The 19497-nt window shown below is 42.0% G+C and overlaps 1 protein-coding gene across 1 annotated transcript in view; it reads right to left on the reverse strand.

Annotated features, from left to right (window-relative positions):
• PRKAR2A (protein kinase cAMP-dependent type II regulatory subunit alpha) overlaps positions 1-19497 on the reverse strand; it is a 92556-nt gene that overhangs the window by 47405 nt on the left and 25654 nt on the right. Inside the window, exon 2 of the mRNA XM_035106818.3 lies at positions 9126-9161. Within this exon, the coding sequence (XP_034962709.1) occupies positions 9126-9161 (36 nt within the window). The remainder of the gene's footprint in view (positions 1-9125; positions 9162-19497) is intronic.

A 19497-nucleotide genomic window follows, 5' to 3' on the forward strand; every position in this document is an offset into this window, starting at 1 on the left:
GTAAGGATTCATTGGACAGCCACTTTGCTTTCTTGCATTTCCTTTTCCTTGGGATGGTTTTCATTGCTGCCTCCTGTATAATGTTACAAGCCTCCATCCATAGTTCTTCTGGCACTCTGTCCACCAAATCTAAATCCTTAAACCTGTTCCTCATTTCCACTGTGTTATTCATAAGGGATTTGATTTAGATTGTGTCTTACTGGCCCAGTGGTTTTTCCTACTTTCTTCAGTTTAAGCTGGAATTTTGCTATAAGAAGCTGATGATCTGAGCCACAGTCAGCTCCAGGTCTTGTTTTTGCTGACTGTATAGAGCTTCTCCATCTTTGGCTGCAGAGAATATAATCAATCTGATTTTGATGCTGCCCATCTGGGGATCTCCATGTGTAGAGTCATCTCTTGTGTTGTTGGAAGAGAGTGTTTGTGATTACCAGCTTGTTCTCTTGACAGAACTCTATTAGCCTTCTAATCTGTGTGTGCTACTAAGTTAAACCACATCTTAGCATACATACATAATGACTCCCAGTGATTGCAGCTGCTGTACTCTTCCCCTAGCTCTCCTGCTGCAAGCTAAGCCATGGTTTGATTTGGGCCAGGGTGACCAGAGACGTTTTGGCACCGGAGGCAAAATGTCCCCCTGCCGCCCCTGTAGTTTGCCCTGTAGCTTCCCCTCAAGGAAAACCCTTGTAAAGCCTTGCGACCAGGAAAGAAGGAAAGCTCCACACAAGCTTCTGGAACACCTCCCTCTTGCCAACAGTTGGTGAGAGTGAGGCATTCTTCAGAGCTTTGGCACTGGTCTCTCTCCACCTCTAGGCCACAGAAGTGGTGGGGTGGGCAGGGCACCCGTGGAGAACCACCTCTTGCATTTCCAACACCTGAGGTCTGAGCTCCTACTGGTGCCATCCTAACCTGAATTTGCCTGTGCATCTTCTCTGCTTCCCCTCAGATGACCCAATGAAGCAGCTTTATTCTTTATTCCAGTAGGTCCTATATAAGGAGGATAGTATGAAAGGGGTTGTGAGGGGGAAGGCTATGTACACGGGTATTCTCCTGTAGCTTAAACCCAAATCCAAGATGACAGGACGTTGCCGGGGGGGGGGCTTGATGAAGCTCATCTACATTTTGAAACTAACTTTAACAAGCCCCTGAAGTTCCTTGCATAGTTTAAGACAGATTACAAAGGTAGTAAAACACAATAGGTAAAGGTAAAGGGACCCCTGACCATTAGGTCCAGTCGTGACCGACTCTGGGGTTGCGCGCTCATCTCGCATTATTGGCCGAGGGAGCCGGCGTACAGCTTCCAGGTCATGTGGCCAGCATGACAAAGCCGTTTCTGGCAAACCAGAGCAGCACATGGAAACGCCGTTTACCTTCCCGCTGTAGCGGTTCCTATTTATCTACTTGCATTTTGACGTGCTTTCGAACTGCTAGGTTGGCAGGAGCTGGGACCAAGCAACGGGAGCTCACCCCGTCACAGGGATTCGAACCGCCGACCTTCTGATCGGCAAGCCCTAGGTTCTGTGGTTTAACCACAGCGCCACCTGGGTCCCTATAGTAAAACATAATACTATATGCAATTATACAATGTTCCTTGATCATTACACTTTGCCAAAAATATACTGCTAGAGTTGGCCAATCAAGGAGTACACAACAGTGACAGGCATAATTATGACAAGACTTTCATCAAGCCATCTTTTGCTTAAGCATCCTGCTGGCCAGGCCAGAATGCAGATGTTGATAGAGTCCTGAGTGTTCAGCAAAATACAGCCATAATATTCAACATCAAGTGTTGTTCAAAGCTGCCCACTCTACCAATACCAACTTTTTGATCTATGTAGTTAATGCTTCACTTCAAAAGACATTAGCACTTGATGGAGTGTCCTAATGCTATAAAGAAAGACCACATGTGCTCTCTAGAAGTTCAAGTTGAACAATAAGGCCATCATACCTGAGCAAACACAGGGAAAATGTCACGTCTCAGTCCACTTCATTTAAAATGCACAATTAACCTTTTGTTCAAGAAATGCCGGAAGCAAGTTCTCTTCATTATGTAGCTATGTAACTAAGAAATTTTGCAGGGCAATTATTAATGGCTTCAACCCTTCCTTCATGAAGAAAATACCTAAGTTCCATTTGACAGTTTTTGGTCTACTAACCCACTGCTAGGCTGATTTTTGTAAGCTTACTCTAATAAAACTATGTTTATTGGATCCTAACCCTAAAATCTGTTCTCTTACAAGACTGTATGTACATTCTAGCACAGTGGTCTAAGGTACTGACAAGTCTATTATTTTTATACAAAAACAGGAGCTATTTTCCCTTTATGCTACTACTCCAATTCACTTACAATATCATCGTAAGGATACAAAAGCAACATATGGAGAACTGTGAAGAGTCTTGAATCCTTTGGTGTGAGGGGCAGAGGATATAACCCTTTTTCATCATTATACCTGCTTCCTTTATTTCTTTGCAAGTCAGTGGAAAGATGAAATATGTAAGTTTGAAATGGGGGACAGCTGCTGCACAGCATGGGCAGTCTCTGCAGTGCCCTTGAGACCAGCAAGCCTTAAAAAAAACACATGCAGCCTGTGTGTGTAGGAGAGTAAGTGGTGAACTACTCAACACTACAAAGCAGTGGGCTCAAAACCTGTTGCTTCAGCTGTGTAATGCAGATGAAGAAAGAACTCTTGGTGACCTATGCACATTGCAACATACGGAGAAATGGGTAAAGACCGTCACCTTTTTGTTAAAATTTCAATAACGGAGGATTATGCAACAATTGTGGCAAAAGCGGCACCCTGGTCGCATTCAACAAAATATTTGCTGAAAGGTCTAGAAAAACTACAGTGGTACCTCAGTTTACAAGCACAGTTGGTTCCGGAAGTCTGTACTTAACCTGAAGCATACTTAACCTGAAGCGAACTTTCCCATTGAAAGTAATGGAAAGTGGATTAATCCGTTCCAGACAGGTCCGCGGAGTACTTAAACTGAAAGTACTCAAACCGAAGCGTACTTAAACCGAGGTATGACTGTATATAATACACTTAATATGTCAGTACTACATGTACTTAAATATGCTATGTTACCACTAACAGCATTTGGGGATTTGCAACAGGAGAGCCTCAGAGACCACATCTTGCCCCAGGCCCCACATTCCTCTCTGTGACACTGCCTGCATATGCAAGGAAATTCACTGTTGAGCAAAAACATTTAAGTTGTCCCTTAGATCAGTGTTTCTCAACCAGTGTGCCTCCAGATGTTTTGGGACTACAACTCCCATCATCCCTAGCTAGCAAGACCAGTGGTCAGGAATGATGGGAGTTGTAGTCCCAAAACATCTGGAGGCACACTGGTTGAGAAACACTGCCTTAGATCAAAGGTTAGAACAAAAATGGTCTCAATAGCAATTTTAACAGCTTCAAAGTTTATCTTAGACTAAAGACAGCATATAAGACTGAAGAAATCCACAATGCACTGACTCCCCCAAAGTACTAGTTTCATATGCTTAACATTAATTCTGGCTTAGGTCAGTACTGAACGCAAGCAATGGCAAGATTCTTCAGTTAGCCTAAAAAATAGATTTAGTCTAGGCTGAGATTCTGGCTCAACTTAACTCCCTGCTTTTAGGACACCAGCACACCTTGTTTAATTCAATTATGTCCCAATTTAGTGTTTCTGAATAAATCTTTGTTCCAGCAATGCATACAATCAGGTTTGAAAACACTCTGTTCTTTTGAACTATTTTTAAAATAGTGTGCATCTGAAAATAGACTTCACTGTAAGTAAGTGTGATAGTTTGGGGCAATGAAGTAGTTAACATCAATTTTTAGCAGGAAAATGGGGAAAATAAAAGCTACACAGATATTCAGAAGAACTAGTAGTGCAATGTCTCATCACCACCAGTTTTATGCAAATACAGTGTGACCACACTTAGAATAATGTGACACTTCTGCCCCACATCTAAAAATTATATTGTACAACTGGAAATTGTTCAGAAAATTTTAATGAAAATTATCAGGAGGCTGCAGCTACTCCCATATGATGAAAAGTCTTGTTGTGTGGACTTTTCAATTATCCATTTGTGTCATATCTTTCTAGGGTCTGGTTACTTCTGTTTCAGTGTATCTGAAGAAGTGTGCATGCACACGAAAGCTCATACCTATGACAAACTTAGTTGGTCTCTAAGGTGCTACTGAAAGGATTTTTTATTTTTAATTTGACTGCGTCAGACCAACACGGCTACCTACCTGTAACTTGTATTTTTTGTGACTTTCAAGCTGCTCTGAAAGCCTTTTTTGGCTGAAGAAAAGGATTTTAAAAAATCTTTCTGTAAAAAACCATATGAAAATTAGCTGGTCCAGACATAGCAAGTACGTAGTATTCAACTGCTGCATCCAGTCAATGCAAGGATTCTCCTTGCCAAATGGGTGCATGTGCACTCTTCCCTAATCTGCTCTAAAGAGTAGGGGGAACCCTTGGGACAGTTTTTGGGGCACACAGGGGGGAGAAGAGATGGTGAGCATGTTTCATTAATACAAATTGTGGGGGTATGTAGCCACAGGTATAGCTATTACAGTATTATTGCATCTTTGCAAACACAGAAAACTTTGCCTGAAACAGATTGCAAAGATGAAAATCTCTTTTAAAAGAACAAGTCGATTTAAAAACCAAAGAGCAATACTTTAAATCAATTTATCTTCCTTGAGCTGTGCCCTATTTTACCTTTACTGTGGTTGGGGGGGGGGGGTTCATGATTTTGGAAGACACAGATTAAAAGATAACATGATTTTTTACTGCTTGTTTAACAAAAGGCAAGCATCATTGTAAGAAAGTGAAACGATCCTAATCCTAAACTCTATTGACGAAAGGCAGCCAAATTAGGCGTTCAAGTCCCAGAAAGCAATTAACTTGACAGCTGAGGTCTTGTTACACAGCAGGGAGACATGCACAAAAAACTGAGGGAGGTTTCTGAAAATTTCGTAGCATTGCAAGAAGAAGAAGAAAAGGCGCTGTGCCTTCGTGACTGCTGGCAGCCTACCCATCCTAAAAGATTGTCTGATAATTATGCTATATACAAGACATGCAAATACAGCAAGGATGGAGAGTGTTTACATTATGAAAGCATACAACATAAAAAGAGTTCACATTCTGGTGCCAAACTCATTATAATGCTACACTATGGAGAAAGCTAGAGAGTTCCAGAAAAACGTCTACTTCTGCTTCATTGACTATGCAAAAGCCTTTGACTGTGTCGACCACAGCAAACTATGGCAAGTTCTTAAAGAAATGGGAGTGCCTGATCACCTCATCTGTCTCCTGAGAAATCTCTATGTGGGACAAGAAGCTACAGTTAGAACTGGATATGGAACAACTGATTGGTTCAAAATTGGGAAAGGAGTACGACAAGGTTGTATATTGTCTCCCTGCTTATTTAACTTATATGCAGAATTCATCATGCGAAAGGCTGGACTAGATGAATCCCATGCCGGAATTAAGATTGCCGGAAGAAATATCAACAACCTCAGATATGCAGATGACACAACCTTGATGGCAGAAAGTGAGGAGGAATTAAAGAACCTTTTAATGAGGGTGAAAGAGGAGAGCGCAAAATATGGTCTGAAGCTCAACATCAAAAAAACCAAGATTATGGCCACTGGTCCCATCACCTCCTGGCAAATAGAAGGGGAAGAAATGGAGGCAGTGAGAGATTTTACTTTCTTGGGCTCCTTGATCACTGCAGATGGTGACAGCAGTCACGAAATTAAAAGACGCCTGCTTCTTGGGAGAAAAGCAATGACAAACCTAGACAGCATCTTAAAAAGCAGAGACATCACCTTGCCGACAAAGGTCCGTATAGTTAAAGCTATGGTTTTCCCAGTAGTGATGTATGGAAGTGAGAGCTGGACCATAAAGAAGGCTGATCGCCGAAGAATTGATGCTTTTGAATTATGGTGCTGGAGGAGACTCTTGAGAGTCCCATGGACTGCTAGAAGATCAAACCTATCTATTCTTAAGGAAATCAGCCCTGAGTGCTCCCTGGAAGGACAGATCGTGAAGCTGAGGCTCCAATACTTTGGCCACCTCATGAGAAGAGAAGAATCCTTGGAAAAGACCCTGATGTTGGGAAAGATGGAGGGCACTAGGAGAAGGGGACGACAGAGGACAAGATGGTTGGACAGTGTTCTCGAAGCTACGAACATGAGTTTGACCAAACTGCGGGAGGCAGTGCAAGACAGGAGTGCCTGGCGTGCTATGGTCCATGGGGTCACGAAGAGTTGGACACGACTAAACGACTAAACAACAACAAAGTTCCATTTAAACCACTGTCATGTTGAAGAGATATATAAAAACAGTATGCTACTTGTCTTGATGGTGGCACAAATTGAACTTTCAAGGCTGAAAAGAGAAGCCAACTCAACCAGGATAGTACCAGTATTGGTCATGTGATGAACCTGACCTAGCTTCGACATAGCTACTTGACACTTTAATAAAATGTTCCAGTTCCATTTGGGAAATGAAAACTTGCAAAGCAAGCAGCCAGTTCAATCTGAAGTATGTGTATGCTTAATATCCTGTATCAGAAACCTGCTCCGCCCCTCCCCCACACTTGGTGCCATTTTGCAGACTGTCTACTGGACCCTCATACTTTTCTCAGCTGAAATGTTAATAAAGCCTCATCTACACATGCAGCAGAATAAGTTGACTCAGAATAGTACCAATTCAGATGGCAGGTGGGGGAATGACAGTGCTGAATGCTTTCCTGTGTAGAACAGTCCCTGAAAATAAAAACCTAACATATTTGGAGGAGGGATGCTAACCATTACCTTCTGTGCTATTATATTATTATTATTATTATTATTATTATTATTATTATTATTATTATTATGTCTTTTTTTACTTAAGTAAAAAGTGACATTTCCCCATCTGGCATGATACAAGCCCATTCTTACAACTCAGAATTTTTCCAACTCTTTCAGCTGCATATGTAGAATCAGGGCCGGCCCTACGTGCAGGCTGGGTGGCGCAGGGCACCACGGCACCGGCCTGCCAGGGGGGCGCTGCGAGCTGCGCCCGCTGGCCAGCCGGTCCGCCGCGCAGCTGCGCCCACGGCAACTGCGCTGTGCCTGCCGCGCAGCAGCGCTTGTGGCAGCTGCGCTGCGCACTGTGCCCACCCGCCCACCGCGCTGGGAAACGGGGCGGGAGGGCACCGGAGGGATCCGGCGCACCATGGTGCCAGGGGCGCTTAAGACGGCCCTGTGTAGAATATGCCTTCATTTTTTATTAAGCAGAAATGTAATTACCCATTTCTGAAAGACAGCACAATATTTTTTTTAGATAATTAGGTAGATACAAGCCTATTTTGCTGGCATTCCATCATGGTTTCAACAGCCCCCACTGAGCTATATTGAAGGAAGCTAGGCAGCAAGCAACTTCTCAGCTGCTTTGTGAGGTGCTAGTTTACATGTCTGCTAGTTCATACAGCCATTCAACTCAGCCTCTCAAGGCCACTCTGCTGCTTCATAACATTAAATATCCCCCTCCAAGAGCTCAATGACATATTCCAAAAAAATATGCTACTTTTAATTCTATTTTTAATTGATTTTAACAAAGTATAAAAGCCAACTAACAGACTTCCTGATCAAAACCTCCAAGTTGCAAGCACTCCAAAGTTCATCTGCCCTGCTGTCTGCACTCACAGAACAGCTAACATTTTTACAAGGAGCTCATATTCAAGGTATTTTTATCTTCCTCCCTCTCAGTAAGAAGCTGCACAGAAATCTCATTTCCCATTCTTCTTTATTGCAGCACAGAATTGGGGGGGGGGTCACAATTACCCACTCTAGAATATCCGTTGAAATACCCTTCCAGAATGCAGTCAGTGTTCCCAATTTCTTGTCAAAGTCTTACCATATAGTTGGCCCTTTCCCTTATTCTCCCTCCATGCCACATGATAGCAATTCCTATTAAAACTGTAAGCTGAGCATCCAGAACAAAGAGTTTGAGAGTTTTTATAGAAACACTAGCTGGCCCAGCCACGCATTGCTGTGGCTCAGTCTGTTAAATGGACCCTCAGAGTCCCCCTTCAGACTCCCCTCACCTTCAGAGCCGCCCTTCATTTTGTTGAAAGGTTTTATGTGTGTTCTGTTTACACAGCGTCATCCCCGTGACTCCCCCCACCCTGCCCCGACCCATGAGCTATCCCATCCCCTCCTCCCCCCCCCACCCCGGCTCATCCCTGTGGTTGTCCCCACCCTGTCCCTACCCATGAGGTATGCCGCCCCCTCCCCCCCATCTCCCCCCCAGGCGAGCCCCCACCTCGGCCCAGTCTGGAAAGCCAAGGCGAGATGCTGTGGAGAGGGAAGCTTTCCTAGCTGCAGTACCAATGTAGCCATTGCTAGAGGGCGCTGTTTGGCAAAATCCCAGCATGCACTTGAGGGTAATTTGTGAGTTCTGGAACATGGGGTTTGGGGTTTTTTGCATGGCCCAGGTGTGACATCTGTCTATGCAACCTGTATATGGTCACTCTCATATTCACTTTGGACGTTGTGTACGTAATCGGTCAAGCGGTTTCGGAGAAAAGTGGACATCCACCCACATGCCCAGTTTACATTTTTATATATACAGATGGTACATGCATATGCTGCCCTTAAGCTGGGAACTTTTTTCTAAAATTTACAATAGTTTAAGCAGCCTATTAAAGAGGGAGGAGGGTACAGCTTAGTGATGGATAACATGTTCTGTATTCTAAAAGGTGCTGTTAAATTTAAAAAAAAAACCTGTCCTGGACAGCACTCTCATAAATTTTGCCTGGTTTGAATGAGAAACATTCAGTATAAAAACCCTTAATTACTTGGATAAATAGTGTAAAATACAATATTGGTAGGGTATAAAAACAGAGCAACAATACAGCACTACACATATGGTTGTTGCAGTAAGATTGTAAGACATTAAGACCAAATTATTAAAAAAATATTACTTTTTTAGGATGGCATATAAAGACATCACTGCTCTCAAAACATGCCCACAGAATTTGCCAACACAATATGAAAATATATGCACGCTGAGCTGTTTTTAAAACAATTCTATGAAAATTGTCTTGAGCTGCATTAAAATATGGAAACTCTTACCTGATACTCTTCTGTTGAATTTGTTGATAACAGGAGCTGCAAAAAGAAAAGAAAAAAGTCCAATAAGCTAGGAAATACTTGGTTGCTGAAACTACTAAGAACACAATTCCATATTCCAGTGGTTTTCAACCAGTATGCAGTGGCACCCTGGGGTACCTTAAATCAGGCTTCCTCAAACTCGGCCTTCCAGATGTTTTGAGACTACAATTCCCATCATCCCTGACCACTGGTCCTGCTAGCTAGGGATCATGGGAGTTGTAGGCCCAAAACATCTGGAGGGCAGAGTTTGAGGAAGCCTGCCTTAAATGATGGTGAGGAATGCAACATTGGGCAACACTGGCTTCTGTCCCTCTTCCTTTCCCTCCCTCTTCTGATGCCCTCTTGCATCTCTGCCTCCCAAAGTCCTGCACTGCTGTTTATTGCAGCACCCCTGGCTATAAGCTCCACAGGCAAATGGTGCCTAGAAGGTACCTCTCTTTGGGGCTGGGGTGGGGGGAATGGCAGCTCAGAGACCAGGGATGGTAGCAGCAGCTGCCTGGAGGACTCCCAAGGAGAGGAGGCTGAGGGAACACCCCACAAGGGAGGGTGTTCGAAAAAGGGTGAGGCTGCCAGCTCTGCAGGCAAGGAGTGACATAACTGGGCTCCTGAATGAGCCCCAAGGGGGTGCTGCAGAAAGAATGTAGTTGGTCATGGAAGACATGGACTCAAAAAGGTTGAAAACCTCTGCCATGTTCTGAAAATGCCATGCTCTGAGAACAGGAGAAGGGAAGGGTGCACAATCCTTTCCCTGTTCACCACTTTTCTGCTCAAAACTGAACATCACTTATGATTGCTTTTTCTCATGCAGGAGTCAAAGCTTCCGTTTCCCTCACAAATACATGAGCAGCTCAGAGAAAAGAAATGCCATGGTACAGCAGCACAACCGGACACCTTCATCTGCACCAGCTGCAGCAAAACATGTCTCTCCCGTATCAGTATCTACAGCCATAGCCAGCACTGTAATTCTCCAACAGTTTGACTTCACTCGCAATGGCACAATCCTCTATTGTATCCTGAGACAGATAGATGCCAACAACTAACATGCTTGGATCCCCAAAAGGGGGGAAAGGTGCCTAAGGGACTCTTGAGTATAATCATTATTTAATCCATAGCCCCTTGAGCATTTGTTTTCTTTTGTCAAGATTTCCGTATGTGTAATGGAACTTAAATGCTTTGCAAAGTGTTAGAAGTTATTTTTTGTTAAAAGGTAATCAGATGTGCACACCCAACTCTGCAACAGAAATATGAGAACCTGTTAGTAACTAGGGTTGAAGGCATATTTATCCTTTCTGTTAATTAACATAGTAATGGGATGTTCTTTGTAAATTTTGATGTCCGTGTCCTAAACATCCCAATCAACATCCCATACAAGCACATACTAATGGTATTTATAGAAATTCTAATTATAGATTTCAGTTGTTTAAAATGGGCTCTCAGTAAAGTAATTGAACATATTTGGTATTACATGTTATTCTTCAAATTAGGCATCCCAACAAGCATTTGGTCCTTCCTCAGCATTCTCAGAACTTAAAGCCTTGTTTCCATAGCTTTGGAATTTACATCATATATCAGTGGCAAACAAACCCGTATTTTCAAGAAGAAGTGTTCAACAGCTCACACTTCTTAGTGCAACTGCACTAAATCTACTACCATCAAGCACAACCTTAAATACTGGCAAACCCTCCAACCAATATATAGTGGATGCGTGGATGCACAATTTAGAGCTATCCAAAGCTTATAATGGGACACGCTTCCCCAGTTCTTTATTCATTTCTACATACATTGAGTATTCACATGGGGATGCCACACCCAATTTTGTCCCAACTGGGCACTGTGTTATTTCTTACACCAGCGTTTCTCAACCGCTGTTCCACGGCACACTAGTGTGCCGCGAGACGCTGGCTGGTGTGCCGCGACGTGCCGCGGCGAGAAGGGTGATTTGCTGCCTTGTCACGTGCCTAGTCACGTGCCACGACGAGAAGGCGGCCGCCATTAGGGGGCGCTGACCCGCCGTAAAGGAAGCCGGCCGGGGGACTTCTGGGTTGCCGCGGACCGCTCCAGACGCTCCCTGACGAAGCTCCGGGGAGCGCTACTCTTTGCGGGGTGAAAACGGGCGGTTTTGAGGCTTCAAACCCCCGTGTGAGGAACAGGGGGGACTCCCTGCCTAAAGAGGGGTTGCAGGGCGTTGGAGGGGTTCCCGCAACGGACTGCGAGGTCCAGAAGGGGATCACAGACGCCGGCTGCAGCTCTCTCCCTCCCGCACTGAGAAAGCCTGGCTGCTGAAGCGCACAAGCGGCAAAACCTCCAAAATAAGAAAGAACCGCGACCTGCATAAAAGGTTGGTGCAACTCTACCCTACTGCAACTCTTCAGAATTAAAGAGACTATGTATCTGTAGAAGTGCAAAGAGATAAAAAAAAAAAGAAAGAGGGCAGAAGGGAGCCTTGCTTGCCTTGGAAAGAGATTGCAAACAGCGGAGGAGTTTTAAGAAATAAAAATAAAGAGGGGGGTCAACTCTGATGTATTTAGATAACTGCAATATAGGCACAGAGTTAAAATTTTTAACTTTTTTAATGGTGGTGTGCCTCGTGATTTTTTTCATGGAACAAGTGTGCCTTTGCCCAAAAAAGGTTGAAAAACACTGTCTTACACTGCCCTTTAAAGGTAAAGGTAAAGGGTAAAGGGACCCCTGACCATTAGGTCCAGTCATGACCGACTCTGGGGTTGCGCGCTCATCTCGCATTATTGGCCGAGGGAGCCGGCGTACACTGCCCCTTAGTCTCTGCATTTAGAATGATCAGGCTTTGTTGTCTGTTATTAAGCATTTATAGGTTGTTCTTATGTAGACTTGTAGACTCCTACTTAAACTCATTTCCCTCAGGAAAGGAAGTCACCCCTCTGGTCTAGTTCCCTGACATTCGGAACTGCAGCCTGACATTTTTTAGTTATTTATTTTTGCTTCACCTCAATCACACAATCTCTTTACCTTAGATTCAACCTTCCTTTAATCCTCCTCCTACAACTACATATTTGATCTTTTGCATTTGCTAGCTGTTTGCTATTCAAGCTGCATTAGCAATAAAGTTGAAGATAAGATCAATGTACTTGAAAGGGTGAACTGGATCCAAGTTTAGCTGCCTGGATATAATATAATGTGTGTTGTAGGAAAGAACATACCGTTATTCATTGGGTGTTACTGGCATGAATGTGTTATGCTTGTGAAGTGCCCCAATGAAGCACTTAACTAAAAACAACATTTCAGTAACTTTTACAAGACACAGTTCTGAAAGTGTGAGTGACAACACAAAGCAGCCTCCGTACAGTGCTACCTCGGTTTATGAACACAATTGTTTCCGGAAGTCTGTTCATAAACTGAAGCGTTCATAAACTGAAGCGAACTTTCCCATTGAAAGTAATGGAAAGTGGATTAATCTGTTCCAGACGGTCCGCGGAGTACTTAAACTGAAGCGTTCATAAACTGAAGCAAACTTTCCCATTGAAAGTAATGGAAAGTGGATTAATCCGTTCCAGACGGGTCCGCGGAGTACTCAACCTGAAGCGTACTTAACCCGAAGCATGGGTGTAATTGGTCCCGGAAGTCTGTTCATAAGCTGAAGCGTTCATAAACTGAAGCGAACTTTCCCATTGAAAGTATTGGAAAGTGAATTAATCCGTTCCAGATGGGTCTGCGGCGTTCATAAACTGAAAATTCGTAAACCGAGGTGTTCATAAACCAAGGTTCCACTGCACTGTACTTCTCCCCTGCTGGCACTGTCATAAGCAAGTCACTTCACCTTGCTGCATGGCAGTTAGATTTATACAAACCATAACAACACACAAAATAATTTAAGTGTTGCTGATCTATAACAGATTTTCCTTGCCCAAAATCACATTCAGCATTATTGTTCACATATAGTAAGATGTTTTTGTCCTTGCTTTTATTGCAGTACAGTCCGAGGACAATTCAGTGAGGCAAACTACAATCTGACAGAAGCTGCCAAAGCAAATGTTAGCCATACTGTTCTAAATCTTGCACGTTTAACAGCACAAAACCACCACAGAAGATGGTAAAGAGGAGAAATGCATGGATCTCATCTCAAGAAGAAAAAGCATAACTATCAACAGATCAAGTAACTATCAACAGAACAAGAACTGCCAGCTTTCTGGAGGGACAGAGGCCACCACTCTCTTCCCAAGTGGTAGTAAATGAATGTAATAACCTTTTCCACCAGACATATTTAGAGGTATGACTGACTTGCAGAAGCAGTCCCACGTCAAAGAACTGGAGTGCAAAACTGCCATTATGATTGACAGCTCAGAACAACAAACAAGTTAATGAACAGCTATAACCACACTAAGGCCGTTCAGAGAAAATTTTACTCAGCAAAGTGAGCTATGCCTGCTTTCAAAAAGGGGGGTGGGGCAAGCAACTTACAGGATTCCTTAAGAAATTGTATTCTATTTTTAAAACTGAATATTGTAACAATAGGAATCAGAAACAAATGGAATATGAATGCACTGGTGTATATTTGATGCTTCACATTCTTAATTGCTCATGCAAATACTTCTAATCTATGCAATCAGGATTTTTCCAAATGACATAGGGTAGTTCAATCCATAGAGCACAAAACTTGACAGCACCTCTGCCAAATCAAATACCTTCACAGTCTGATTGTGGTAGAGGGTGAATGGAGCCAAGTGAAACGGAAATACTACAAATTTTAAAATGTAATACTGTACACTGGAACCTCATGTTATGGACAGGATTCATTCCGGAAGCCTTTCCGTAGCATGGAACTGATGCAAACTGAAGTGCCGGGTCTGTGCACGCGCATGGTGCGATTTAGCACTTCTGCGCATGCGCAAGCACCGAAACCAGGAAGTAACCTGTTCTGGTACTTCCGGGTTGCCACAGGATGCAACACGAAAACAAGTAACCTGAAGCGGACACAACATGAGGTATGACTGTATAGTCACAATGGATCAGAGGAAAGGTTCATCTAGTCCAGCATCATGCTTCCCATACTGACCAGCTAAATGCCCCCAAAATACCAACAAGCAGGGCAAGAAAGTCAGGAACAGAGGTATACCACCTTAACATATAGGATACCCAGAGATTTTCATGCCTGAACAGGGATATAAACATGGTTTCCCACTACAGCAGGCATAGGCAAACTTGGCCCTCCAGATGTTTAGGGACTACATCTCCCACCATCCCTGACCACTGGTCCTGTTAGCTTGGGATCATGGGAGTTGTAGACCAAAAACATCTGGAGGGCCGAGTTTGCCTATGCCTGCACCACAGCATACCTGTTTTCATGATGTCTGTGAACCAACCAGAATTTAGAGCATAAGTACACATTTTGCTACCTCTAATATGCCAGCAAATTAAAGTCCGATCAAACCTTGAATAAAATAATTGAACTGGAGTGCCCAAAGTGAAGAGGGAAGGGATAGGCATAGGGCTCTTTCCCACAGCACCAGATCAGTATCTGACATTGCAATAAATCAAGAATTCAGTTTCAATTGTACTAAACAAATCATTAAATAAACTGGAAATCTCTCAATAAAAACAATGGCTATTCCTATTATCATTCAAGCCACCTTTTATTTAATATTTAATAAAATAAGGAAAATTTAATAATTTTCCTAATTTTCATTATAGACATATAAATTCAAGCGACATTTCTGAAAAGCGGCCACCATTCTATGCATGCTGATGTTTGTTTCCTTCAAAAATGTTGCTCAAGAACAATACCAAAGGAGGAACTGTGTGAGGAGAATACTAAATTATGGTTACATGAAGTACTGTACATGAATAACATATTTGCAAATCAGCTAGTACTGTCAAATAAGAAAGACAAAACATCTCCACTTTACCATACTGTCAAATTTCCTTAAGTGCTCTTTTACATGGAAACATGCTAAACTGTGAAGCAAAAAAAATTTAAACTGCGGATTTATTTCAATACCTACTTTTGATGATATCTAACAGTGCCAACTTTAAAGCAGTCATATTCATTTAAATTTCTATTACTTTCTTGGGTCGTGTGTGTTTGTTTTTGGTTCACAAGTAAAACTGGAAAAGAAATGTCTTAAGAATTAGACATAGTCTGGGGGAAAATGAGTCAAATCCTATCAGGTGATCAAGGAATAAAATGCCACTCTAAACTGGACGGGGGAGAATTATTTAGCAGGGAATAAAAACACTTCAGTGGCTGTCACCACTTGATTTCACCATCTTCTGATGTCTTATATACAGTACTTCACTTTAGCTTATTCAGGAAGAAAGGCATGACATGCAGAATAGGCTTTGTCAGTAATCCTCTCACATGAGAAATGCCCTCTCAAAGCTCAGTGCCACAGTACAAAAAGACTTCTTCATATATGAAGCTTCATATATGCTATTCTGTAGCTGTGGAGAATGGTCAAGGACTGCAGTTAGAATCAGAAATTTGAATATATTTTCAACAAACTATGCTGCAATTTCTTTCTGACTTCACTCATTTTTAAACAAGGCTATGTTGCCCATAGTTGTTTTTGTTATTAAGCTCTAGTACTTTATTATGAATCCATTACATATCCCAAAGTGTGTCACATTTCTCTTAGTGTGGAAATAAATCAACACTCTGCAAAATTAACAGTTTATTTGCCTCACCATCTCATTATATCCCATTTCCTACAGCTATGCCAGTGGTTCCCAACAGGTGGTCTGGGGACCCCCAGGGGTCCGCGAGCTATGCCAGAGGGGTCCGCAAGATGCTATCAGAATAAAAAATATATTAAATATATTTCATATGATAACAGATTTTTTGTTTTGGCTGCTTCCTGCATGAGCAGAGTCTAGCGCAAAACTAGAATTAGATAGAGGCAGTAGTTCTGCTGTATGCCGTTAGGTGGCGCTTTACAAACACTACTGTTTTGCAAAGAGGCAGCGCGCACATTCTACTAACGCTCACCTCCCCAAGATGCTTTGCGCGCGTCGGCTTCATTTGAGCGCTACTGCGCAGGTACCCTGTCTTCTGCATTCCCCTCCCTCCTCCCTGGCGCGCGCTGCCTCTTTGCAAAACAGTAGTGTTTGTAAACAAAGCAAGCATTTTCTTCCATGTGTTTCATGAAAAACAAATATAGGAATCGGCTCGACATGTGGTTGGATTTCAGAGTGAAAGTTTCAAGTTTGGAACCTAATATTTCAGAAATAATGGACTCAAAGGACAGATTTAACTTATCTCATTAAGAACTGAAAATTAAAACTAACTGTATACTGATGGAGTACTCTGTTGTAACTGTAAAAAACGTATAAATATAAAATATAAAAAGACTCTTAATTTGGCTCTCACTTTTTAATTTTAGGATTAGGAATTAATGGGGGTCCTTGTCACAATAGCGGCTTGATGAGGGGTCCTCGAGAAAATTTTGTTGGGAACCCCTGAGCTATGCAAACACACTAACCAGAGCTACGCCATGGTTTGACTTACATTAAAAACTAACAAACCACAAACTGTAACTAATGTTTCTTCTTGGTTTACCATTCATAGTTTATTGGGGGGAGACAAACCATGAGCCAAATTTGTTTTGATAATTGAGGGAACTGCCATACTGAATGACGCCTCAATAAGTGATAAGAAAGTGAGAGTGAACTATGACTGTCAAGTGATTTCCACATTCCAACAGGATGATAAACGTCCAACTGCACACACTGAAGAGGGTGAGAAAATCTGACAGAGAAGTTAAGCAGCTCCCGGGTACCAAATGAACAGTCCAACCAGTTCACACCATTTCCTTTCCTGCCAAGAAGAGCAATGAAATCTTGCTGAAGAGCTCTTCCAATCAAGTGCAATGTATAAACGATCCCCATTCAGTTTTAAGAACAGCCCACAATAAAGACAGAAAAATGTGGTTAGACAAGCCACATTTTAAGGCATGTCAAAATCTTTCCTCTGGCCACAAAGGAAGAGAAGGGAATGTATGCAAGCTTCTTTTCTGCATTTGCAAATAGCACTAAATCATGGGTTACATGCAAACTGTAGTTTCTTGTAGCTTGCTTAAAGCCATTTTTCAAATCTGAAACAGTATGCTGCTTCCAGCATGCTTTGTATGCTTGCCAATCCTGCACACGTTAAGAAAATTGCTTTCACTGAATATTCAAAGATTCTGGAAGTGTCACACTGTCAACTTTCTAATTCCCAACTATTACAAATAGCAAAGACATTCTCCTGCACACTTTAAATCTTTCATAAGCTATGTTTATTTAGTGAGTGTAGCATCCATTTTACAAGTGCCCAACTCACTTTTACAGCATGTCATGAAACAAAGTGTACATACATAAAGAAAAATTATTGTAGACAATTATATACAAGGTTTACATTTCTTATTTACACAACGGGGCAAAAACTACTGTTTGGACTCCAGTTCAATGCTGAACATAACATTTTCCTAACCCACCACCAACACTGTGTTAACACTGCTAGGCATGCGGTTTATGGCAGGGTTGTAACATTTAACTCATTACATTAATTAAAAAACACTTTTAATCAGCTAAGGCATCCCCAATTAACTGGGCAGCATACTTTTTAAAAGTGCTAGCAACATCTGAAAAGGCATTCTTCCTTCTGTCAAAACAGAGGGAAATCTCTCCTGATCATGCCTGCTAAGACACACACATGTACACCCCTATAATATATGCTTTTTTTCAATCACACATGATCAATTGAAACTCTCATGATTAACCAATTAAAATTCTTTCAGATTAATTGTGGTCCTAAGGTTAAAGGAATCCACAGTTTCAATGTTGTATACATCAGTATTCAGAAGAAGTCTGCAATGTACCTTTGGAATGATGCCATAGCCATCACCACACAACAGTGTGAGTGTTAATACTAGACACTGGCTGTTGGCATTTGCTCAAGAGGCTTTATAATAAATGTCCAGCTGAAAAATTGATAATCTATTTAAATAATATAATGCGAGGATCCAGAGGGCAGGCAGAAAATTAAACTTTTAATATCCTGGAACAGTTTTGATCCCATCTGCATCTGACATGCTGTTTGCCAGAGATCTCAGGAGCTGCAAGTAGTCAATTTTATGTTGCATTTCCAAAGCAAGCAGGATGATGCAATGACTCAATACCTAGCCTCCATATTTACATGGACAATTAATACCTATTGCAATTTTTATATGAACACCCTGTGATTCCAATCAAAGATAGTATATTAATATTTCTCATAAACAAATAAAAATAAATATTTAAGGAAACAAGTTCAGCTATCAAAAGAGTGGACCTGCATTATAGCAAAACCCAATTATATTTTTAAAATCTTAGTACAGAGCTACATACTGCAAACACAATGACCATTTATGTAGTTATGAAAGTATCCATATCATGCAAAGTGACTGACTAATGTTGGTGGGCATGAAAATGACATCTGCATTGTCAAAACACACAAGGAAAATTAAAGCCAGTTTCAACAGATTTTGTACTGTGGAGGTTATTGATATGTTAAAAGAAAACTATTTAGGTGACTATAATACTTTGCTGCTTAACTCAATTCTTTCCATTGTTTTCCTTACAACAATGGTTAAACAAGTGCCAGGCAGTTTTTCTGCAGCACAGAGCAGGAGTTTGATGCAAGGTTTGGTTGCAATGTGAATGAGGAACTTGCCCTACTCACATAAGTGATAGCCTAGAGCGAGGCTCCTCGAAGATTCTGAACTTTGCTCTGCCTAGGTGCAGAACCTATAAATGACACCAAACAGAGGCCATGAAGAAAATTAAGCCTACTGGGTGACCTTTGGTGAGTCACTACATCTTAGCTTAATTCACCTCACAGGATTGCTGCGAAGATAAAGCAGGGGATAAACTACGGTAGGTATGCCACCCTGAGAGAGTGGGAAGAAGGGTGAGATAAAAGTGAAATAAGTAAATAAATATCCAAGCAGCAATAAAAAGACTCTTTCCAATTAATCCCTATGCCTCAAGGGAGACCAGCTGTTTTAAATCTCCATGACAGATGACCATTCAACCTCTGCTTAAAAACCTCCAAGGAAAGAGAGTCCACCACCTCTCATGGGAGTCTGTTTCACTGCCGAACTGCTCTTACTGTTAGAAAGTTTTTTTCCAAATGTTTAGTCAGAATCTCCTTTCTTGTAACTTGAGATTCAAGTCCTACTCTCCAGAGTAGGAGAAAACAAGCTTGCTCCCTCTTGCTAGTCTACTAGAAGTTAGAAATCACATGTTGCTGGTGCCATGTGGTGGAAAATGCTCCCACCAGAGATTCTGGATTCTGACATTCTGAAATCTCTTGCAGATCTCTTTATGCTGGCAGGCTTTTGCA

The sequence above is a fragment of the Zootoca vivipara genome, chromosome 2 (assembly GCF_965207765.1).
Source record: "Zootoca vivipara chromosome 2, rZooViv2.hap1.1, whole genome shotgun sequence".
Classification (NCBI taxonomy): domain Eukaryota; kingdom Metazoa; phylum Chordata; class Lepidosauria; order Squamata; family Lacertidae; genus Zootoca; species Zootoca vivipara.